The following is a 26,203-nucleotide window of genomic DNA, read 5'->3' as shown; positions in this document are numbered from 1 at the left end:
CCATGTATAGACAGTAACATGCCTTTTGATAGTTTAAAAAAAAAAAAAAAGTGGACTTCTGCTTTTTTTTTAATTTGTGCAAAAACTAATAGTTCTTAATTTTCTGACAGCTCATCTCTAGGATTTCAATGGATCACCCCCATCATACTTTGTTCATTATATTGGCCTTAGCAAATGCAAACAAAGATGAATTTTTTGACCAAACCAGAGACAACAAGAAGGAGTCGAGTAACTAAAAATGCACCTAAACAAAGCTCTCAGCTTGATGGAGGTATTTCATTTGTAATATTCATTTTTTTCCCAGATTATTTCTTTACTAAGTGTTGGGGATTTTTAAGAATTTATGTTGTTGATAGTATTTGGTTTTTAAATCTTTGGTTATTATGATAGAATTAGTTCAGAATTTCTGAATATTTTTCAAAGTATAGATAGCAGTTTTTTTTCTTCACAGCAGTGAAAAATAGGTTTTTGAAAGTTACCAAATATTAACACTTGAGATAATAATACTTTCCTTGTATTTCATTCATATGGTGACTATTTTGTTTGTCTCTGATGACTTACAGTTTTTCCATAATCAAGATAATCAAGATCTGTGCATAAATTTTGTTTTTCTCATTGTTTTTATAATTCACTGTTCTTCGTTAATAGGATCGAACAGAGGCTGCAAACAAAATAATATGTACTATCAGAAGTAAGAGACCTCAGATGATCAAGAATATTGAGGCACTTTGTGATGCTTATTTATATTAGCAAACTTAGATGCCACTCAGTGGAAAACTCAGAGAAGTATGTTTGAAAGAATTAGTGTTGCTGCTCCTGTTTGACCTATACTGTTGTTCCTCAGTTTGCAGTTGTCACTAAAATCTCTTTATTTTTAAATACAGAAGGCATCAATATTCCAGCAGACCAACCAATTACCAAACTTAAGATTTAGAAGATGTTATTGTTCCTACTATGGAAATTAAGGTAATTTACCATTAATTCTTGATTTTTTAAATTAAGCTACTTTATTAGATTGAACCTAATTAAAATAATATTTTTTGTATATTCAAAAGTGGTTATATATTGAAAATTTTGTGGTTCACCCTAGGGATTGCATTGGATTGCATTAGATTCCCTTTGCTGAAGTCTTAAAATAAACAAAGGCTTCTACTTCCTTTTCCTTTTCCTTCTGTTTTACACCTTTTGCCTTCTGTTTTACACCTTTTGAAGGTCTGTAGCTGCTACCTTCACTGGCCAGAAGAAGGACAATTTTCATGTGCTTAAACCAAGACTAATTTTTGACTTAGAAAGAAAATTCCCATTGTTTTTCCTTTAATTTTTTTTAAAAAGATTTGGTATTTGATGGACTTTATCAGCTGTGATTAAGTATTGCAATATGTATTAAACTATGTGATCATGATACATCTAGGTGTGTCATAATGATCTTTTTTTGCTAGACGCACCATGTTGACAGGGATATGTGTGATAATAAAGGTTATAGTTTAGAAAATGATCATGTTTGGTACATTGTAAATCTCTCCATTGAATTTGCACTTCAGTGCTTAGTACAGATTATCACTAAATTTGAACTATAGCTACATCATGTGGATTAACTGATATCTTTCCAGCTATATCAGCTAAGTTAGTTAGCTGAATATATCCTGGAAAATACCAGATTTAATCACTGTCATCAAGAAAAATCCTTGCCACCCTTTTCAAAATGTACATGTTGTAAGGAATTTTGTTATTTCTTAGATGACTTAACATATGTAAGTAACAACACTTGGGTTCTGATTTTTCAGCAACTCTTTTCTAACTTGATGTGCCTTAGTTTTATTAAAAGTATTTAGGAAAATAAATTTAATGTTATCTATATGTAATTTTTTAAAACTTTCCAATGTAATATGTTCTTTCATTAAACAGAAAGTAAAGTTATAGTTCTCAACCAACGGCACAGTGTCATTCGTTCCTTTTTAATCTTAAAATTACCATTTATAATTTATTTATGTTTAAATGCAAATAATGTATCTGACTTGTTTTCATAATTTTATACTTTTCATTAGGTGGATCCCACTGGAGAATATGGAAATCTAGTGACTGTTCAGTCATTTAAATCAGAATTTCGTTTAGCAGGAGGTTTAAATTTACCAAAAATAATAGATTGTGTAGGCTCTGATGGCAAGGAAAGGAGACAGCTTGTCAAGGTAAGAGTTCCCTTTGGATTGTAACCTTTAGAGTATTAATGACATCAACATTTAAAAAAAAAAAAAACCTCATTGGTATCATTTCTGTTTTATTTTTTGAATATATTTTTTTAGTTGTAGTTGGACACTATACTTTTATTTTATTTATTTATTTTTATGCGGTGCCAAGGATCAAACCCAGGGCCTCGCCCATGCAAGGCAAGTGCTGTACCACTGAGCCACAACCCCACCCTTTTCTGCTTTATGTTAAATATTTATTTTGAATAATTACAAGTGAGAAAAACTTGTGAAATAAAAATGCACTGTTTTTTAGAACCACAATGTGCTTTCTATTTTTTAAGTCTCTGAAAGACTATCATGATTATACAGTTGATTCAAGTAAAAGACTATACTTGTTAACATGCACAGACACAATGAGGTGAACAATTAACTTGTTTGTTGTGAAAAAATCTTTTGGTAGTTGTGGCTTATTTCCATGATTAGGACAAGTTAAAGACCTTTGCCTCAGTATACTGGGCTTGGCACTGTGCCAGATGCAGTTGCACCAGAAAGGTACAACAGTATTCCTCCTTTTGTGTTTACTCAGGGGTTCTTTGGTCCCTGCTGGAGAACAGTGAAGACATAAGTACTCCTCCACTTAGGTATTTTTCAGTGTGCCCACAGGTGGGGAAATTCAGTTAGTTTGATTACAAAATAAGTTAGGGGAAACTTCTTTTTCCTATCAGTCTGCTTCCTCAGTGTTAGCTTATTCTAAATGAAAGATTTACGGTAGGTCTTAATTATTTAAGAGAGTGCTGGTGATCAGATTGACTTTTGAGTATATTTTTGTATCCTCAGATGACTTTTGTGTAGGTTTTGTAATAAAATGAACTGTGCTTATTTATTTATGTTTGATTATTCTGAAGGGCCGTGATGACCTGAGACAAGATGCTGTCATGCAGCAGGTTTTCCAGATGTGTAATACATTACTGCAGAGAAACACTGAAACTAGGAAGAGGAAATTGACTATCTGTACATATAAGGTAAGTAGTTTGTATTCTGTTGCTTCACCAAGAAAATATGATTTTCTTTGGACAAAGAATCAGCAAATGTTTCTTTTTGTTGTGTTTTTTTAAATTTAAATAATTATTTATATATGACATTGGAATGCATTATAATTCTTATTATACATATAGAGCACAGTTTTTCATGTCTCTGGTTGTATACAAAGTATATTCACACCAATTCATGTCTTCATACATGTACCTTAGATAATAATGTCCATCACATTCCACCATTATGTCTAACGCCATGCCCTCTCCTTTCTCCTCCCACCCCTCTACCCTATCTAGAGTTCATCTATTCCTCTCATGCTCCCCCTCCCAGACGCAGGGTCTCTGGTTTTATTCCCTACTATAAATCACCCTCCGTACATCTGAGAAAACATTGGGCATTTTGTTTTTTGGGATTGACTAACTTCATGTCTTCATCTTCTCTAACTCCATCTATTTACCTGCAAATGCCATGATTTTATTCTCTTTTATTGCTGAGTAATATTCCATTGTGTATATATACCACATTTTTAATCCGTTGATCTATTGAAGGGCATCTATGTTGGTTCCACAGTTTAGCTATTATGAATTGTGCTGTTATAAATATTGATATGGCTGTGTCTCTGTAGTATGCCGTTTTAAAGTCATTTGGGTATAGACTGAGGAGAGGGACAGCTGGGTCAAATGGTGGTTCCATTCCCAATTTTACAAGAAATCTCCATACTGCTTTTCATATTGGCTGCACCAATTTGCAGTCTCCTACCAGCAGCGTATGAATGTACCTTTTTCCCCACATCCTTGCCAACACTTATTGTTGTTTATATTCTTAATAGCTGCCATTCTGACTGGACATAAAATCTTAAGAGTAGTATTGCTTTGCATTTCTCTAATTGCTAGCAATGAAGAATATTTTTTCATATATGTGTTGATTGATTGTATATCATCTTCTGAGAAGTGTCTCTTCAGGTCCTTGGCCCATTTATTGATTGGTTTTTTTGGTGTTTAGCTTTTTGAGTTCTTTATATAGCCCAGAGATTAGGGCTCTGTCTGATGTATGAGGGATAAAGATTTGCTCCCAAGATGTATTCATCTCACAGATTGTTTCTTTTGTTGAGAAGATACGGTTTAGTTTGATTCCATCCCATTTATTGATCCTTGATTTTAATTCTTTCGCCACAGGAGTCTTATTAAGGAAGTTGGGACCTAATCCCACATAATGGAGATTAGGGCCTACTTTTCTTCTATTAGATGTAAGATCTCTGGTTTTATTCCTAAGTCCTTGATCGATTTTGAGCTGAGCCTTGTGCATGGTGAGAGATAGTGGTTTAATTTCATTTTGCTGCATGTGGATTTCCAGTTTTTCCAGCTAGATCTGTTGTAATTTTATACATTTGGTGTCCTGTAAGCCTCTTATATTTGATTTTTCAATTCATTCTTCATGTTTGGAAATTTTTCTAATACTATTTCATTGAAGAGATTGTATATTCCTTTGCTTTGTATATCTCTGTGTGTTCATGTTATCCCATAATTATTGGAGGTTTTGTTTTTGGTTTCTTACAGTCTTCACTGTGTGGTCAACTTTATTTTCAAGATTGTATGTTTTGTCTTCAATGTTTGAGGCTCTGTCTTCCAAGTGATCTAGTCTATTGGTGATGCTTTCTATTGAATTTTTATTTTGGTTTATTGTTTTCTTCATTTCAAGAATTTCTGTTTGGTTTATTTTCAGAATCTCTCTTTCTTGCAGTAATCTTTTGCTACCTATATTTGCTCTCTTTGTTGGAGTGATCAGTTGTTGCCTGTATTTGCTCTTATCCCTTTGTTGAAGTAATCAATTGTCACCTGTATTTGCTCTCTTATGTCATTGTTTGATTTGCAGATCATTTTAATAATGTACATTCTGAACTCCTCCTCTTGACATTTCATCTACTGTGCTGGCAATGGATTCTATTATTGTAACATCTTGGTTTGTTTGGGGCACTTTCTTCCCTTGTCTTTTCATGCTTTCTCTGTGTCTTCCCCTATAGCAATGGGAATCCAAGGTGTTATAGTTTCTATCCTATAATCTTGTGGTGTCCCAGCAGGTTTCTGGTGTCTTGCCTTTAAAAAGGAGGTCGATATTAATAGCACCCAATGCAAACAATATACACCTTTAAACCAAATAGTTCCTGTTTAGACAATTACAGTTTTGTCACAATAAACAGAAATTATGTGTTCAGTTAATACCTACAATATAAAGCAGGTTTGCAAAAGGGTCTAAAGTTTCTACTGGTAGACAAAGAGAGAACTATAGAACACTAAAGAGAGACATTTTAAAAGACCATAGAAGATGGAAAATCTCCGATGTCCTAGGATAGGAAGAGTTAATATAGTCAAAATGGCCATACTACCAAAAGTGTTATTCAGATTTCATGCAATTCCAGTTAAAATCCCAACAACATTCCTTATAGAAATAGAAAAGGCAATCATGAAATTCATTTGGAAAAAATAAAAGACTCAGAATAGCCAAAGCAATTAAGTAACACATGGATAGCAGAAGATACCAGGGAGGAGATAAAAAAAAAATCTTAAGAGAAGTACTTGAGCACACAAACTGCTCTGTAATGAAATCATTAAACTGGATGAAGCTAATTTCTGAGGTACTTTCTAACCTACCACCTAAGCCAGCAAGCAGAAGTCAATAAACTTTTATGGAGTTCTATAACCAAGCCATTCCTAGGAGCTAAATTACCAAAGCCCATTATAAGGTGTGCTTGACCAGCAAAACCTGAACTGACATTTGCTGCACAAGAAAAATAAAGTTAGCAAATGGGCCCTTAAATTTTCTGCTAAATCCATAGGCTTATATGTCATCTGAGAAGAGCCATACTTACGTATGAATTGGAAAGAAAATTGTATCCTGCTTTGAACAATTAACATGAAGTCAAGCCATTCAAGCAAAGTTCAAAAAGCTAGCACTGTGAATGTTTAGAACTGTGCATAGTTTTGACAAGCTGTGGTGCACAGATACTTGAGTAGGCTGCTAGATTGACTGCACAGGGAGGGCAGATCTTTTATCTGTGCTTCAACAGTTGGTTCCCAGCATATGTTGTGGGCCTCACAGGCAATGTTACCAAAATATTTTTGAAGGAATGTCTTAGTGTTCATCAAAAAGGCACAGCTGAAAAGGTGAGCTTTATGTCCTCAAATGCTTAGTTTCATTATCAGTTACCAATGAGTACTTCATTCTTAACCCTTTGATCTCTCTCTATTACATAGATCAAAAGGAGCAAAATGTGATGTAGGTTGCCTCTGCTCTTCACTGTCCTGCACCCTATTTTTCCTGTTCTGAGAATCTGGTAATGATCTCTCAACCTCTGGCCTATCCATGAATCTTGGTGTCCCTACATTCCATGGGTTTCCTTGAGTAAGGTCATAGCAGTCTGGTACTTAAAAAAAAAAAAAAAAAAATTCTTAGAGGTAAATGAGAATTCCGATACAACATACCAAAAATCTTTGGGACACTATGAAGGCAATGCTAAGAGGAAAGTTCATTGCATTGAGCTCATTCATTAAATGAAGGTAAAAGTCAACAAATAAATGACCTGACATTACATCTCAAAGACCTAGAAAAAGAACAAATCAACACCAAAAGTAGTAGAGGACAGGAAATAATTAAAATCAGAGCTGACGGGCTGGGGCTGGGGCTCAGTGAAAGAGTGCTTGCCTGGCATGTGTGAGGCACTGCATTTGATCCTCAGAACCACATAAATATAAAATAAAGGTATTGTGCCCACCTACAACTAAAGAAATATATATGTAAGAATCAGAGCTGAAAGCAATGAAATTGAAACAAAAGAAGCAATTGAAAAAATTGACAAAACAAAAAGGTGGTTCTTTGAAAAAATAAATAAAATTGATAAACCCTTAGCCACCCTAATGAAAAGGAGAGCAAGAACTCAAATTACTAAAATTCATTATTAAAAAGGAAATATCATGACAGATACCATTGAAATACAGAAGATAATTAGAAACTATTTTGAAAATTTATACTCCAATAAAATAGAAAATATTAAAGACACAAATTTCTAGAGAAATATGATCTACCCAAACCAAATCAGGAGGACATAAGCAATTTAAACAGATCCATTTCAAGCAGTGAAATAGAAAACTCCGTCAAAAGTCTACCAACCAAGAAAAGCCCAAGACCAGACAGATTCTCAGCCAAGTTCTACAAGACCTTCAAAGAAGAATTAATACCAATACTCCTCAAATTATTCATGAATAGAAAAGGAGAGAACCCTTCCAAACTCATTCTATGCAACTAGTATCACCCTGATGCCAAAACCAGACAAAGACAGATCAAGGAAAGAAAACGTCAGGCCAATATTTCTAATGAACTGAGACACAAAAATTCTCAATGAAATTCTCGCAATTCGCACACAAAAATATATTAAAAAGATAGGATAAACCCCCTAGGGATGCAAAGTTGGTTCCATATACAAAATCAATGAAATGAATTCATCACATCAATAGACTTAAAAATCATACGATCATCTCAATAGATGCAGAAAAAACATTTGACAAAATACATACCTTTTCATGTTCAGAACACTAGAAAAACTAGGGATAGTAGGAACATACCTCAACATTGTAAAAGCTATTTATACTAAGCTCAAGGCCAGCATTATTCTAAATGGAGAAAAATTGGAGGTATTCCTTCTAAGAACTCAAACAAGACAGGGATGCCCTCTTTCACAACTCCTATTTAATATAGTCCTTGAAACTCTAGTCAGAACAATTAGACAAAAGAAATTAAAGGGATACGGATGGGAAAAGAAGAACTCAAACTATCACTATTTGCTGATGACATAATTCTATGTTTAGAAGGTCCAAAAAAACTCCACCAGAAAACTTTGAGAATTAATAAATGAATTCAGCAAAGTAACAGGATATAAAATCAACACCCATAAATAAAATGCATTTCTATACATCAGTGATGAACCCTCAGAGAAATTAGGAAAACTACTCCATTCACTATAGCCTCAAAGAAAATAAAATACCTGAAAATCAATCTAACCAAAGAGGTGAAAGACCTATAATGGAAACTAATAAATAGTATTTAATTGTTGAAAAAAGGTTTACATTTAGCCTTTCAATCCTGCCTGTGCCAATATTTTTCTGTTCTATATGATGTGTATTTCAAAGTATTCTTCTTAGCATTCTAAGAGAGAAGCCATAATGTCCTAAGGCATTCACTGTATGTAATGAATTAACGTCATTTCTCTTTAATTACAGTGATATAGCTCTGTATCTTGGCAGAATTGAGAAAATAGCCATCAGCATTTTTTTGTGATACCACATGAAATACTGTGATGCTCAGTTGAGATAGGCTATTCTAGAGTTTTGTTTGGTTTTAGTTGGTTAGTTTGCTCTGGTTTGGTTTTACCAGAGAAAACACTGTTATTTGCCTTTTAACACCCCAACTATTTCTCCATCAACCAACATCCAGGTGAGACCCTGATCTCAAGTAGAAAAAAATATAACCTATTTCTTTAAAGATTAATCTTTTTTAATGCTAGTTTTTTTTTGTGGGATTTGTTATTTATTCATACATGCACAAAATGTTACACAATAAAATTTGGCCCAAATAACTCCCAGGTATTTCCCTTCCCTTTGCCTTCTCCCTCCCCCTGGTTATGCTAGTTTTTAAAACATTTTCTTATTCATTATTTTTTTTTTTTACATTTTTTTAATTGGTTGTTCACAACATTACAAAGCCCTTGACATATTATATTTCATACATTAGATTGACATGGGTTATGAACTCCCAATTTTACCCCAAATGCAGATTGCAGAATCACGTCAGTTACACATCCACAATTTTACATAATGCACTAATAGTAATTGTTGTATTCTGCTACCTTTCCTATCCCCTACTATCCCCCCTCCCCTCCCATCTTCTCTCTCTACCCCATCTACTGTAATTCATTTCTCTCTTTGTTTATTTTCCCATTCCCCTCACAACCTCTTATATGTAATTTTGTTTAGCAATGAGTGTCTCCCTTCATTTCCATGCAATTTCCCTTTTCTCTCCCTTTCCCTCCCATCTCAAGTCTCTGTTTAATGTTACTCTTTTCTTCCTACTCTTCCTCCCTGCTCTGTTCATACTTGCTCTCATTATATCAAAGAAGACATTTGGTATCTGTTTTTTAGGGTTTGGCTAGCTTCACTAAGCATAATCTGCTCTAATGCCATCCATTTCCCTGCAAATTCTATGATTTTGTCATTTTTTATTGCTGCATAGTACTCCATTGTGTATAGATGCCACATTTTTTTTATCCATTCATCTATTGAAGGGCATCTGGGTTGGTTCCACAGTCTAGCTATTGTGAATTGTGCTGCTATGAACATCGATGTGGCAGTATCCCTGTAGCATGCTCTTTTAAGGTCTTCAGGGAATAGTCCGAGAAGGGCAATAGCAGGGTCAAATGGTGGTTCCATTCCCAGCTTTCCCAGGAATCTCCAAACTGCTTTCCAAATTGGCCGCACCAATTTGCAGTCCCACCAGCAATGTACAAGTGTACCCTTTTCTCCACATCCTCGCCAGCACTTGTTGTTGTTTGAATTCATAGTGGCTGCCAATCTTACTGGAGTGAGATGGTATCTTAGGGTGGTTTTGATTTGCATTTCTCTGACTGCTAGAGATGGAGAGCATTTTTTCATGTACTTGTTGATTGATTGTATATCCTCCTCTGAGAAGTGTCTGTTCAGGTCCTTGGCCCATTTGTTGATTGGGTTATTTGTTATCTTATTGTCTAATTTTTTGAGTTCTTTGTATACTCTGGATATTAGGGCTCTATCTGAAGTGTGAGGCGTAAAAATTAGTTCCCAGGATGTAGGCTCCCTATTTACCTCTCTTATTGTTTCTTTTGCTGAAAAAAAACTTTTCAGTTTAAATAAGTCCCATTTGTTGATTCTAGTTGTTAACTCTTGTGCTATGGGTGTCCTATTAAGGAATTTGGAGCCCGACCCCACAATCTGTATATCGGAGCCAACTTTATCTTCTATCAGACGCAGAGTTTCTGATTTGATATCAAGCTCCTTGATCCATTTTGAGTTAACTTTTGTGCATGGCGAGAGAAAGGGATTCAGTTTCATTTTGTTGCATATGGATTTCCAGTTTTCCCAACACCATTTGTTGAAGATGCTATCCTTCCTCCATTGCATGCTTATAGCCCCTTTATCAAATATAAGATAGTTGTAACTTTGTGGGTTAGTCTCTGTGTCCTCTATTTTATACCATTGGTCCACCCGCCTGTTTTGGTACCAGTACCATGCTGTTTTTGTCACTATTGCTCTGTAATATAGTTTGAAATCTGGTATCGCTATACCGCCTGATTCACTCTTTCTGCTTAGAATTGCTTTTGCTATTCTGGGTCTTTTATTTTTCCATATGAATTTCATGATTGCTTTATCTATTTCTACAAGAAATGCCATTGGGATTTTGATTGGCATTGCATTAAATCTATAGAGAACTTTTGGTAATATCGCCATTTTGATGATGTTAGTTCTGCCTATCCATGAACAGGGTATATTTTTCCATCTTCTAAGATCATCTTCTACTTCTCTCTTTAGGGTTCTGTAGTTTTCATTGTATAAATCTTTCACCTCTTTTGTTAGGTTGATTCCCAAGTATCTTATTTTTTTTGAGGATATTGTGAATGGAGTGTTTTTCCTCATTTCCATTTCAGAAGTTTTGTTGCTGATATACAGAAATGCCTTTGATTTATGCGTGTTGATTTTATATCCTGCCACTTTGCTGAATTCATTTATTAGTTCTAGTAGTTTCTTTGTAGACCCTTTTGGGTCTTCTAGGTATAGAATCATGTCATCTGCAAATAGTGATAATTTAAGTTCTTCTTTTCCAATTTTTATGCCTTTAATTTCTTTCGTCTGTCTAATTGCTCTGGCCAGTGTTTCGAGAACTATATTGAATAGAAGTGGAGATAGAGGGCATCCCTGTCTTGTTCCGGATTTTAGAGGGAATGCCTTCAACTTTTGTCCATTCAGAATGATGCTAGCCTGAGGCTTAGCATAGATAGCTTTTACAATGTCAAGGTAAGTTCCTGTTATCCCTAGTTTTTCTAATGTTTTGAACATAAAGGCATGCTGTACTTTGTCGAATGCTTTCTCTGCATCTATCGAGATGATCATATGGTTCTTATCTTTAAGTCTATTGATGTGGTGAATAACATTTATTGATTTCCGTATGTTGAACCATCCTTGCATCCCAGGGATGAATCCTACTTGATCATGGTGCACTATTTTTTTGATGTGTTTTTGTATTCGATTCGCCAGAATTTTATTGAGGATTTTTGCATCTAGGTTCATTAGAGATATTGGTCTGTAGTTTTCTTTCTTTGAGGTGTCTTTGTCTGGTTTCGGGATCAGGGTGATGTTGGCCTCATAGAATGAATTTGGAAGAGCTCCCTCTTTTTCTATTTCCTGAAATAACTTGAAAAGTATTGGTATTAATTCTTCTTTAAAGGTTTTGTAAAACTCCGCTGTATACCCATCCGGTCCTGGGCTTTTCTTGGTTGGTAGTCTTTTGATGGCTTCTTCAATTTCATCTATTGATATTGGTCTGTTCAGATTGTCTATATCCTCCTGACTCAGTCTGGGCAAATCATATGACTTAAGAAATTTATCGATGTCTTCACTATCCTCTATTTTATTGGAATATAGATTTTCAAAATAATTTCTAATTGTCTTCTGTATTTCTGTAGCATCTGTTGTGATATTGCCTTTTTCATCCTGTATGTTAGTAATTTGAGTTCTCTCTCTTCTTCTCTTCGTTAGCATGGCTAAAGGTCTGTCGATCTTATTTATTTTTTCGAAGAACCAACTTTTAGTTTTGTTAATTTTTTCAATAGTTTCTTTTGTTTCAATTTCATTGATTTCCGCTCTGATTTTAATTATTTCTTGCCTTCTGCTACATTTGCTGTTGTTTTGCTCTTCCTTTTCTAGGGCTTTGAGTTGGAGTGTGAGCTCATTTATTTGTTGTTTTCTTCTTTTTTTTGAGGAATGACCACCAGGCGATGAACTTTCCTCTTAAAACTGCTTTCATTGTGTCCCATAGATTCCGATATGTTGTGTCTGTATTTTCGTTTATCTCTAAGAATTTTTTGATTTCCTCCTTTATGTCTTCTGTAACCCATTGATCATTCAGTAACATATTGTTCATTTTCCATGTGATGTAGGATTTTTTCTTCCTTCTTTTATCATTGATTTCCAGTTTCATTCCATTATGATCAGATAAGATGCATGGTATTATCCCCACCCCTTTATATTTACTGAGGTTTGCCCTATGGCATAATATATGGTCTATTTTTGAGAAGGATCCATGTGCTGCTGAGAAGAAAGTATATCCATTTGATGATGGTTGATATATTCTATATAAGTCAGTTAAGTCTAGGTTATTGATTGTGGTATTGAGTTCTATAGTTTCTTTATTTAACTTTTGTTTGGAGGATCTGTCCAATGGTGAGAGAGGTGTGTTGAAGTCTCCCATAATTATTGTGTTGTGGTCTATTTGATTCTTGAATTTGAGGAGAATTTGTTTTGTGAATGTCGCAGCACCATTGTTTGGTGCGTAAATATTGATAATTGTTATGTCTTGTTGGTGAATGGTTCCTTTTAACAGTATATAATGACCTTCTTTATCCCTTTTGATTAACTTAGTCTTGAAGTCGATTTTATTCGATATGAGGATGGCCACCCCTGCTTGCTTACGAGGACCATGTGCGTGGTATATTTTTTCCCATCCTTTCACCTTCAGCCTGTGTATGTCTTTTCCCATCAGATGTGTCTCCTGGAGGCAGCATATTGTTGGATTTGTTTTTTTAATCCATGATACCAGCCTATGTCGCTTTATTGGAGAGTTTAAGCCATTAACATTCAGAGTTACTATTGATATGTGGTTTGAACTTCCATCCATGTTTGATTGTTTATCCTTTTTTTAAAAAAAAAAAAAAATTTAGTTTGTCTCTCCATGATTGTCTTTCCCCTTGCCCTCTGTCTTTACTGTAGCACTTCCCACTGATGGTTTTGGTTATTGTTTTTCATTTCTTCCTCGTGTAGTGTTTTGCTCAAAATGCTTTGCAATGCTGGTTTTCTGGCTGCAAATTCTTTTAACTTTTGTTTATCATGAAAGATTTTTATTTCGTTGTCATACCTGAAGCTTAATTTTGCTGGATACAGAATTCTTGGTTGGCATCCATTGTCTTTCAGTGTTTGAAATACATTGTAACATGACCTTCTTGCTTTCAGTGTCTGTGATGAAAAATCCGTGGTTAACCGTATTGGTTTACCCCTAAATGTAATCTGTCTCCTTTCTCTTGTAGCTTTTAATATTTTCTCTTTGTTCTGTATATTGTATATCTTCATAACAATGTGTCTTGGCGTTGGTCTACTGTGATTTTGTGTGCTCGGTGTCCTGTATGCATCTTCAATTTGTATATCTGTTTCCTTTTTTATTTCTGGAAAGTTTTCTGTAATTATTTCCTTCAGCAAGTTTCTCATTCCCTTGGTTTGAATCTCTGTACCTTCTTCTATCCCGATGACTCGTAAGTTCGGTTTCTTAATGTTATCCCATAATTCTTGGATGTTTTTCTCGTGATTTTTTACCAGCCTTTCTGAGTTGGCTAGACTCTTTTCAAGATGGTATATTTTGTCTTCATTATCTGATGTTCTGGTTTCTACTTGCTCCACTCTGTTAGTGATACTCTCAATTGAGTTTTTAATTTGGTTTATCGTTTCCTTCATTTCTAGAATTATTGTTTGATTATTTTTTATAGTCTCTATCTCCTGATAAAGATGCTTAACTTCTTCTTTTATCTGTTTGTGAAATGCATTCTCAATGTGTTCTTTCGCTGCTTGAATTTGCTGTCTTGTATCCTCTTTAAGGTTCCATTCCATCTGTCTTAGGTGTTCCTTGAGTTCTTTATATGACCATTTTTCTGATGACTCTAGGTCCTCCTGAATATTTAGGCTGTCCTGCGTTGTTTGTACTCCTTTTCTTCCTTGTTTTTTGAAGCTGCTCATGTTGCTTCTTGTTCTGTTTGACTGCTGAGTTACTGTTTACTCCTATAAATTAGTTTGATGCTTGGGAGGAAAGGTATTTGAAGGGAAGGGAAGAAGTCTCTAAAGAGAATGAGAGTAGGCAGGTAGAATTCAAGAAAAAAGGGGGGATAAGAAAAATGAGAAGACTAAAGAAGAAAAAGAATAGGAACTAAAAAAAGAAAAAGATTAAAAAAAATAATAATAATAATTTAAAAAATTTAAGTTAAAATTAGTAGAAAAAAAAATTTAAAAAAATATTTTGTAAAAAAAATTAATAAAACAACAAGAAAGAAAAAAATGAAAATGAAAGAAAAACCTAAATCAAAAAAAAAGAGAAAAGAAAAAGAAAAAGAAAAAAAAAACCTAATAAATGCAGTCTTAGAGTTTGATTAACTTCTCTTCCAGTAGATGGCGCTGTGCCCACCAGGTGAAGTTTCTCCTGTCAATACGCGGGAACCAATCACTGTGCAGCAGCTCTTCCCAGACTGGGCGAGTCTCCAATCCTGAGTGTCTAGGGCCTCCTCTTGTGTCTAGTCACTTCCCACTTTTTCTCTAGCCAGGCCCCTCTCACCACAATACTGGCTACACGCCAAGTCTGCTGCTCCCGGAAGCCCTGTTTTCATGAACGACTGCGCACACTCTTCCAGTTTGCCATTCCCTCAGACCCTAAGCTTGTAGAGTTTGGGGCTGAGAATCCTCAGCGGCTTTTACTTGCCCTCTGGTATCCACTTCCCGTAGGTGGTGCAAGAGACCTCAGCAGTCAGCCCTGGTGGGAGCGGTATTTCCGCTTGCGGGACCGCACCACCTCTGATTCCCTCGGGCTGGCTGAAGCACTCACAGGAGAGCTGGGAGGTGCCCTTACGGGAGAGCTGGGAGGGGCTCTTAGAGTCTTCCCGATGTGTGGAGAGGCAAGGCTATGGGATCACACACCTGTTTCAACGCAGTTATCTCCTCCGCAGCAGTCTGATGACACGGTTTCCCTTTGCCGCGAGACTAATTCAACGGGTGGGTCCTTCTCTCCCAAGCCCCGTTTCAAACCTGTGGCCACTACTTATGAAGGCTCGGTAGGCATTTACCTTCGTATGATGAGAAGGGCTGACCAGTTGTTTCAGCGGGATGAATTAATGCCGAGTCATAGCTGTTTGTCTGCGGGAAGCAGGTGGTGACCGGGAGTTTGAATTCAGCAGGTCAGAGCTCAGTGCGTGTTCTCGGATCACTTGGATTTTAAATTGTCGCTCATCTTATCAGCTGTTTCATATAATTCGGCAGTTCATTTGCGCGGTGAAGAGTCTGCTCTATGGTGCTCCACGGGAGGCGGCGCCAGCAGCGGCGGCGGCGGCCTTCGGGACCCCCGGGGAGGGGGTGCGGGTTGGGGGAGGGGAGGCGGCGCCTCAGGGCCGCGCGGTCAGGGTACCGGACACGCAGGAGAGCGGGCGGGGTGGGGGAAAGAAGTTGAGATCTAAATTTAGAGACTGAGCTTGGGAGGAGAGACGGCTGGGGAGAAAGAAGCAAGGTGGAAAGGCGGAGAGGAGAAGGGGAAGGAGAAGGAGAAGGGGCTGAGGGAGCCGGCTGCAGCCTTACTGCTCGCGCTGAAGTCGTGCTGTACTCCCTTCACCTTGGCTGGATTAGTAGCTGATTCACTCCACCTAGGCCCCTTTCTTGACACGGTGCTGGGTTTTTGTCGACAGGTCTCCTTTAATGATCTTTACCTCATCTTTTCAGACGCCGCGGCGCGGGGCTCAGAGCGGCTTACTCACTTCCCGCCGCCATCTTCTTAGCGCTCTCTCATTATTTTTAATTACACATAACATTTAACAATAAAAAGTTGGTTCTTTGAAAAAATAAATAGCTACACTAACAGAAAACTCAAATTACTAAAATTTATGATGAAAAAGGAAATATCATGATGGACACTACTGAAATACAGAAGACAATTAGAAACTATTTTGAAAATTTATACTCCAATAAAATAGAAAATCTCAAAGACATCTACAGATTTCTAGATACATATGATCTACCCAAAGTGAATAGGGAGGACATACACAATTGAAGTATATCAATTTCAAGCAATGAAATAGAAGATGCCATCCAAAGCCTATCAACCAGAAAAAGCTCAGGACTAGACAGATTCTCAGCCAAGTTCTACAAAACCTTTTTTTTTTTTTTTTTAATATTTATTTATTTTTTAGATTTCGGCGGACACAACATCTTTTGTTTGTATGTGGTGCTGAGGATCGAACCCGGGCCGCATGCATGCCAGGCGAGCGCGCTACCACTTGAGCCACATCCCCAGCCCCTCTTACAAAACCTTTAAAGAAGAATTAATACCACGGGGCTGGAGATGTGGCTCAAGCGGTATCGCGCTCGCCTGGCATGCGTGCGGCCCGGGTTCGATCCTCAGCACCACATACAAACAAAGATGTTGTGTCCACCGAGAACTAAAAAATAAATATTAAAATTCTCTCTCTCTCCACTTCTATATATTTAAAAAAAAAAAGAATTAATACCAATACTCCTCAAATTAGTCCATGAAGTAGAAAAGGAGGAAACCCTTCTAAACTTATTCTGTGTGACTAGTATCATCCTGATGCCAAAACCAGACAAAGACACATCAAGGAAGGAAAACTTCAGACCAATATTCCTAATGAACAGAAACACAAAAATTCTCAATAAAATTCTGACAAATTGCATACAAAAACATACTAAAAAGATAGTGCAGAATGATCAAGTGGGGGACATCCCAGGGATGCAAAGTTGGTTCAATATACAGAAATTAAACGTAATTCATCACAACAAAAGACTTAAAGACAAGAATCATACAATCATCTCAATAGATGCAGAAAAAGCATGTGACAAAATATAGCACATCTTCGTGTTCAAAACACTAGAAAAACTAGGCATAGTAGGAACATACCTCACCATTATAAAAACTACTTATGCTAAGCCCAAGGCCAGCATTATTCTAAATGGAAAAAAAATAAAAGCATTTCCAAAAACTGGAACAAGACAGTGATGTCCTCTTTCACCACTTCTATTTAAACATAGTCCTTGAAACTCTAGCCATAGCAATCAGACAGATGAAAGAAACTGATATGAATAGGAAAAGAAGAATTCAAAACTATCACTATTTGTGGATGATGTGATTCTATATTTAGAATATCCAAAAAGTTCCACCAAAAAATTTCTAGAACTCGTAAATGAATTCAGCAAAGTAGCAGGATATAAAATCAATTATCATAAATCAAATGTATTTCTATACATCAATGTTAAATCCACAGCAAGAGAAATTAGGAAAACTACTCATTCACAGTAACCTCAAAATAAATAAATAAATTAAATACTTGGGAATCAATCTAACAAAAGAGGTAAAAGAGCTATACAATGAAAACTTCAGAATACTAAAGAAAGAAATTAAAGAAGTCTTTAGAAGATGGAAAGATCTCCTGTGCTCTTGGAGAGGCAGAATTAATGTAGTCAAAATGGCCATACTACCAAAAGTGTTATACAGATTTAATCCAATTCCTATAAAAATTCCAATGACATTATTCATAGAACTAGAAAAATCAATCATGAAGTTCCATTGTAAAAATAAGGGACCCAGAAAAGCCAAAACAATCCTTTACAGAATAGTAAAGCAGGAGGTATCATAAGACCTTAAACTATACTACAGAGCATAGTAACAAAAACAACACATGGTATTGGCACCAAAATAAACATGTAGACCAATGGTACAGAACAGAATACACAGAATCAAACACACATAAATACGGTTATCTCAAACTAGACCAAGGTGCCAAAAACATACATTGGAGAAAAGATAGCTATTCAACAAATGGTGCTGGGAAAACTGGGAATCCATATGTAGCACAATGAAATTAAACCTCTCTCTCTCACCCTGCACAAAATTCAACTAAAAGTGGATCAAAGACTTAAGACAAGAGAACTGAGACCCTGCACCTAATAGAAGGGAAAATAGGCCCAAATCATTATCATATTGGCTTAAGACCTGACTTCCTTTATCAGACTCTGAAAGTGCAAGAATCAATAAATGGGATGGATTGAAATTAAAAAGCTTCTTCTCAGCAAAGGAAACAATAAATGAAGAGAGAGCCTACAGAATGGGAGAAAATCTTTGCCACACACACCTCAGATAGACTAATCTCCAGAACATATACAGAACTCTAAAAACTTAACACCAAAAAAGCAAATAACCCAATCAATAAATGCGTAAGGAACTGAAGAGATATTTCACGGAAGAAACACAATCCATCAACAAACATAAAAAATATTCATCATCTCTTGTAATTAGAGAAACAAAACTAAGATTTTTATCTCACTCTCATCAGAATGGCAGTTATCAAGAATACAAGCAATAGTAAGTATTGACGAGGATATGGGGAGAAAGGTACACTCATACATTGTTGGTGGGACTGCAAGTTGGTGCAACCGCTATAGAAAGCAGACTTCTCAGAAAACTTGCAATAGAACCACCATCTGACCCAGCTAACTCACTCCTCAGTTTATACCCAAAGGACTTAAAAGCAGCATACTATAATGATGCAGCCATATCAATGTTCATAGCTGCTCAATTCCCAATAGCTAAATTGTGGAACCAATGTAAATGCCCTTCAACGGATGAATGGATAAATAAAATGTGGTGTGTGTATATATACAATGGAATACTACTCAGCCTTAAAGAAGAATGAAATTATGGCATTTGCAGGTAAAAGGATGGAGCTGGAGAATATCATGCTATGTAAAATAAGTCAAACCCTACGTAAAATAAGTCAAAGGCTGAATGTTTTCTTTGATAAGTGGATACTGATCCATAATGGGGGGTGGGGATGAAAGAACTTTGGATTATGCAGAGGGGAGGAGAGAGAAGGGGAAGAGATGGGGGTGTGGGAAGGATTGTGGAATGAGAGGAACATTATTACCCTATATACATGTATGATTACACTATCCATGTGACTCTACACCATCTACAGCCAGAGTAAGTAGTTGTGCTCCATTTGTATAAAATGTGTCTAAATGTATTCTACTGTCATGTATAACTGATTAGAACAAATTAAAAAATAAAAAAGGAGAAAACAAAAAAAGTCATGAAATATAATTTGCTCTAATTTACTCCAAAGTACTTCTCCTCTCCCTCCCCTTCTCCCTTCTCCTTTCCTTCCCCTTCTCTCTCCTCCTGTTCCCTTCCTTCTACTCTATAGATCTTTCTGCTATTATAGTTTTTTTTTAATTAGTGCCTTGTGTATATGCATAATGTTGAGATTCACTGTGGTGTTATGTACATAGGTCGGATTCACGCCACTGTTGTTCCCTTTTCCCATCCCTACTCATTCCTCCCAGTCTCCTCATCTACTCCACTGATTGTTTATTTTGATGGAATCTCTCCTTTTCTTTTTCCCCATTTTGGACTAGCTTTCACATATCTGAGAAAACATTTGACCTTTGACTTCCTAGGACTCTCTTATTTAGTATCATTGTCTCCAGTTTCATCCATTTACCAGGATATGCCATAATTCTATTCGTTATGGCTAAGTAATACTCCATTATGTATATATACCACATTATCTTTATCTATTCATCTATTGAAGGACACCTAAATTGGTTCCATAGCTTAACTATCATGAATTGTCTATTATAAATATTGATGTGGCCACATCCTTACATTATGCAATAGTGGAATAGCTGGGACATATGGCGGTTCCATTCCTAATTTTTTTGAGAAATTTCCATACTGCATTCCAGAGTTGTTGCACTAATTTGCAGTCCCACCAATAAGGTATGACTATATCTTTTTCCATACATCAGTGCCAACACTTATTATTTATATTCTTGATAATTGCCATTCTGATTGAAATGAGATGAAATCTCCATGTAGTTTTGATTTGCATTTCCTTAATCACTAGAGATATTGAACATTTTTTCATGTATTTCTTGGCCATTTGTATTTGTTTTCAGAAGTATCTGTTCTTTAACCCATTTATTATTTGGGGTTATTTTGGTGGTGTTTTTTTAGTTTTTATATATTCTGGATATTAATGATCTGAGGTGCAGGTGGCAAAGATTTTTCTCCTGTTCTGTGGGCTCTCTTGTCATGTTCTTTATTGTTTCCTTTGCTCTGCAGAGGCTTTTTAATTTGATGCCATCCACTTATTGATTATTGGTATTGTTTCTCAGAGAAAAATAAGGGCTTAATTTCCCCCCACCCCAGAACAAGATACTGATAGGGAGCAGTCAGTGGAAAGGAAACCTTAGATGGCCTATACTATAATGCAAAAATATTAATGTGATCAAGCATTAAAAGTAATAGCTAGCTCAAAGTCAAAGATAGGACAGGATTTCCTGGGAGGAGGACATTTAGAGGTAATTACATAGGAAGTGAAATTAGTTGGAAAGGCCATGAGATCATTCATTCATTTGTTCAATAAATGTTAGCTTAAATGCCTATTATTGTGTTACTTATTCTGCCTGGTATCAGGGATAGAAAAGTCATAAAAAAATAGCTCTAGGCCTTAAGGATTTCTTACTCTTGACAAGGAAAATAGATAAAAAATGCGAAGAACATCTTTAGGGGTGGTGTCTGTGGTGTTATTGAGCTTCACGGCAGCAGGCCTGGCCTTAAAGAGGTCATTCGAGTCCCTGGAAAAATCAGATTGAGGCTTGTAAATCAATCTTCTGGTTCTTTTGCTCTTTGGACATCTAGCCTGCTTATGACACCCTGTTTTTCCTTTACTCAGTAAATGAAGACTTTTCACCTCATATATAGCCTTTTGTAGGGGCTGCTTCCTCATAAGTTGTGTTATATAGAATGCTAAGAAATATCTCAAACTCAATAATGTAAAGTAGAACTCTTGATTAATCACTTAATTCTCAGAATACCCTAAACTGAAAGTAATCAGCTGAGGGGAATAGCACCACCTTTACTCAGTTGGTTAGACAAAAGCCTAGGAGCCTTATTTTCTTTTCACTTTTATTATGGAAAATTTCAAAAATATACAAAAGGAGACCATACTGTATATATAATGTATACATATAATAAAAAGTGTATATATGTAACAGAAAATGTATATATATAATAATAAATGTATATATATAATGTATATATAAAAAATGTTTATATATAATGTATATAGAAACCTTCTTGTCCCAATCACCTACTTTAATAATTATTCATGGACAGTTTTGTTTCATTTCTACTTCTATCCACTTCTTCCCCCTAGCAATATTATTTTGAAACAATATGTCATATCATTTATAAATATTTCGGTGTATAGATCTGGTAAGATAATGTGTCTTTTAAAAAACATAATTGTAATGTTGTCATAACTTCTAAAATACTTAGCAAAAATATCATCAAATATCAGGGATCATTTAACACTCCTCTCTTTCTCAAATCTTATGTCTGTTTCATCTGCAAGTCCTGTTGATTTACCTTCAGTAGAGTCACTTTTCACCATCTCTGCCACTGCCTCCCTCCTCCTACAGTCACTGCTATCTATATACTAGAACATCAAATTAAACATTTACTTCTGTTGGCCCCCAAAACCTAATTCTAATTTGCACCAGTTAGAGTAATTCTTTTTAGAATGTCTAAGACAGAATTTGTCACTTATTTGTTCAAAACTCCTGATGAGTTCACATTATCCCTAAATGAAAGTGATTGTTTTCTTTCTCCAGCCTTATCCACCTCACTCTCCATCTTATCTCTCAGCCTCTGCTTGTGATAGAGGAATTATGTATACTGACAATCTTTTTTTCGGTATCACAGATACACTTTTTTTTTTTTAACCTTAGCGCTTTTGTACTTCATCTGCTTGGAATGTTCTTCCCCCAGATCTTGGCACTGGGTACCCCTCCCTTCATAATGTTCTCTGCTCCAGCGTTGCCTCCTCAGAGACCCCTTCTCAGACCATGTTGCTACTACTCATTTTTCTCTTTTTTAAAAATTTATGTTTTTTTTTCTTTTTTAAAACATTTTTTAGTTGTTGATATACCTTTATTTTTTATTACTTTATTTATTTCTGGTGCTGAGGATTGAACTCAGTGCCTCACACATGCCAAGCAAGTGCTCTGCCACTGACCCACAACCCCACAGTCCCAGTTTTTTTCTATTATATATATTATCTGGCACCATGAAACATTTATAAGTGTATGTCCTCTCTCTTTTAGAGAGCATAGTCTTCCTCTGTCTTGTTTATCACTCAAATCTCAATACCTCAGCATTGTGTGCAATACATAGTATATTGAGTCTCAATGAATGTATCTTATGAAAATAATAATTGTGTCCTTAGGACACAAAACATAAAATAGTTCAACATATTTCAGTACATTAAACTAAAAATGTATAGAATTAAGAATATAAAGACAAGGGATCAACTGAGAAAATGAATATAATAACAACAAAGGATTATTGTAATGCAAGGGATTTATATACAGAATATATATATATTATCACATGCTAGTAATAAAAAGATAATCCATTAGAAAAAAGAGAAAAATACAAAACGGCAATTCATAAGAAGAAAACATTTGAGGGGCCAGTCAGCCTATCAAATAATACTGTGCTAGTCATCTAGAAAATACAAATTAAAACCACAATGTGGTAAAATTATATACTCTTTTTTAAAATTTTTTTTTTGTAGATGAACAAAATGCTTTTGTTTTATTTTTGTATGATGCTAAGGATTGAAATCAGTGCCTCACATATGCTAGGGAAGTGCTCTGCCACGGAGCACCAGCCCCAACCCCAGCCCCCAAATTATATATTCTTAAATTGGCAAAATATGAAAACCTAATAAGAGTATTGGGAAGGTCAAGAAATAACTCATTTGGTAGGTGTGCACATTGGTCCAATTACTTTGGATAGTACCTAGCAATATCTAATGAATTTGAAAATGCATATACCCTATTCACAAAGCTATTAATTTCCTAGAAAAACTGAAATATGGTCACCAAAAGACTGCCATTGCATCAGTATTTCAGGATAATCTGGAAACAATGTAAATGTTAATGTGCAAACTGGGTAAATTGGACAATTGTATGTTTTTACAGTATCCAGTTGTGAAAATGATTAGCTTAGAGCTAAAGGTAGCAGTATTGAATAAAACAAAGCAAACATATATACATACATATTGTAGAATGTATATATGTAGATGTATGTACATACATCTTTCTTTAAAGTTTGCAACTAGGTATGGATAGTCTAAATGAAAAATATACCAAAAAAATGAACTTTATAAACTAATTAACACTCATCTTGATGGTGGGGAGGGGCATAAAATTAGCAGAGTACAAAGGAAGCTTTATCTCCCAGGAAATTTGGGGAAAATCTTAGATTTGACATAGTCGTTTATGATGTAAAAGGATATTTGTTTATTTCACTTTTATACTTTATTATGCCCCATAATTTTACAAAACAACTGTCTCAGTAAATTTTCTTATTTTATGTTTAGGAATACATTTTCTTATGGTGAAGCTAATAAGATGTAAAGCAAGAAAATACATAGTTTCAGTAATTAAGGTATTTTAAAATTGAGACTACATTTATGGGTAAAATTTTTCTAGGTGAAATTCCTCAAGTTTGATAATAAAAGTATAAGGGAAGCAGATGGACATGGTGGCACACACCTGTAATCCCAGCTACTTGAGAAGTTGTGAGGCAGGAGAATTGCAAATTTGTGACCAGCCTGGGCAACATAGTAAAATTCTGTCTCAATAAATAAATAAATAAATAAAGTGTAAGGAAAGCAAACTTAATTCCTCTCCTGTGAAGGGTACACATTGGCTATCAATAGCAGATAATGATGACTATAATTAAGAGGAATGATCTCTCAGGAAATCATGAGGATTGAGAGATGGGTAGGTTCTTACAAGTATAAGCCAAAGTCTAGAAAATCATATTCTTGGAGGTTAAGTTCATTTCCTATTGTGTTCTTCCAAGGAACTTTGTCTCCTTTGGACAGAGAACTATTAATCCAACTTGGAAAAAATACTTTGCACTGACTGTTAGTTGAATGATCATCAATTGCTCCTTAATGGCCATCCATAATCGAAAGACATTTAATTTAATTTTAGGTGGTTCCCCTCTCTCAGCGAAGTGGTGTTCTTGAGTGGTGCACAGGAACTGTCCCTATTGGTGAATTTCTTGTTAACAATGAAGATGGGGCTCACAAAAGATATAGGCCAAATGATTTCAGTGCTTTTCAATGCCAAAAGAAAATGATGGTGAGTAGCACTCAAAAGTTATTGAAAAATTATTCATAGCTAAAGATACTAAGTTTAAAAAAAAAGTAATAGCACTAGGATGAAAGTGTATGAGTAAAAACAGAAAATTTGGAACCATGTGAAGTGCTAGCCCTTGTCAGATGAGAAATTTAAACATTATTCAGTTAAGCTAATTCTTAACAAACAAAATGCCAATTAAAACAAAAGATTATGTAATAATTTTCTATGAAATTGATAGAGATATTTGCCATGTCAGTGGCCATCTTGTCTGATGTTTATTCACTGTATCAGCAACATTTATTGAATGCCTCCTATCTACTTAGGTACTATGCTGAGTCTTCACAAATATTTTTATCTAATCAACATTCTCGTCCCCTGTGTAAAATGAGAAATTCCAAAATTTACTTTTCTCAAGGTCAACAACCTAATAAGCAGTGTAACAAGGAATTGAATCTTGTCTGTCTAAACTTCAAAATCCATTTACTTTTCATTTTATTGTGCTTTCTATTACATGTTTTTAAAAATATGTTGTAAATGCTATAGGGCATTCATTATAATGAAAATCTGTGTGGAACAGACTGGGTAAAGTGTAGGCATGGAGGAAGAATATGGTTGGTTCTATATCAGGTTAGAAAACAAAGAGATTAGATCACAAAAGGCTTCACAGAGGAGAAGGTGTTTAAACCAAACTTTGTAAATAAGTGGGGTTTCCAGGCAGAAGAAGCATATAAGCAACAGGAAGGAGGCATGTAAGACAGCATAGGAGGAGGAAGAGATAGATGAGATTGAAGTAGTAGTTGGTCAAAAAATGGAGGGTTGCTTTATGAAATGCTAAGAAATTTGCACTTTACCTGTGGGCAATATAAGACTCTTGAGAGGGTAGTAATGTTGGATTTGCATTTTAGAAAAATAACTAACAACTTTGTGGGTTGTGCTTTTGAAAAAGCGATTGGAAGTCTGAGATGGAGTCTGAGCTAAGATTAAGAATGATAGGAATCAAGAATCATGGAGAGATATAAGAAAAATTAATGAGGCAGACCAGGTGCCAGAGGCAAGCCAGGCATGCCTGTAATCCCAGCAGCTTGGGAGTCTGAGGCAGGAGGTTAGCAAGTTCAAAGCCAGCCTCAGCAAAATCTAGGCGCTAAGTAATTCAGTGAGACCCTATCTCTAAACAAAATACAAAATAGGGCTGGAATGCCGCTCAGGGGTCAAGTGCTCCTGAGTTCCATTCCCGGTACATCTCCTGCCCCCCGCCAAAAATAATAATAAGGAAGAGGCAGAACTGATAAGATTTGATGGCCAATTAGAAGTGAGGCTGAAAAGCAGTGCCTCCCAGTTATCGTTGGGGTGACCAAGTGAATAGTGAGGCTGTTTGTCAAGATAAAAATAGAGAAGGTGGCTGAGGTTTTCCAAAGATGAAGAGATCTTTTGTTTGGAATTGGAAGTGATCCAAGTGAAGAGAAGGGGGCAGTTGAAGTAGCACATCAACTTGGAGTTTGTACCAAAGATGCAGATTTATTTAGTAGACACAGAAGAGAGTTGAGCCCATTGAAATAGATAAGCTTTGCTTCAGAAAAGTATTACATAGCAGGAAGATGTTGGAGGACAGAGACCTGAGACAACATGTCAGCTGCTTTGCCATCCATCAAT

General features: G+C 35.7%; 1 protein-coding gene across 1 annotated transcript in view; it reads left to right on the top strand.

Annotated features, from left to right (window-relative positions):
- Positions 1-26,203, top strand: part of ATM (ATM serine/threonine kinase) — a 167,198-nt gene that overhangs the window by 129,111 nt on the left and 11,884 nt on the right. The window contains 9 exon segments of the mRNA XM_081280301.1: positions 111-191; positions 193-270; positions 649-739; positions 742-786; positions 885-923; positions 926-966; positions 2,046-2,186; positions 3,092-3,208; positions 24,404-24,553. Coding sequence (XP_081136427.1) covers positions 111-191; positions 193-270; positions 649-739; positions 742-786; positions 885-923; positions 926-966; positions 2,046-2,186; positions 3,092-3,208; positions 24,404-24,553 — 783 coding nt within the window.

The sequence above is a fragment of the Spermophilus citellus genome (genome assembly GCF_964194105.1).
Source record: "Spermophilus citellus genome assembly, chromosome: 2".
Lineage (NCBI taxonomy): Eukaryota > Metazoa > Chordata > Mammalia > Rodentia > Sciuridae > Spermophilus > Spermophilus citellus.
This window is presented reverse-complemented; position numbering and strand designations above follow the sequence as displayed.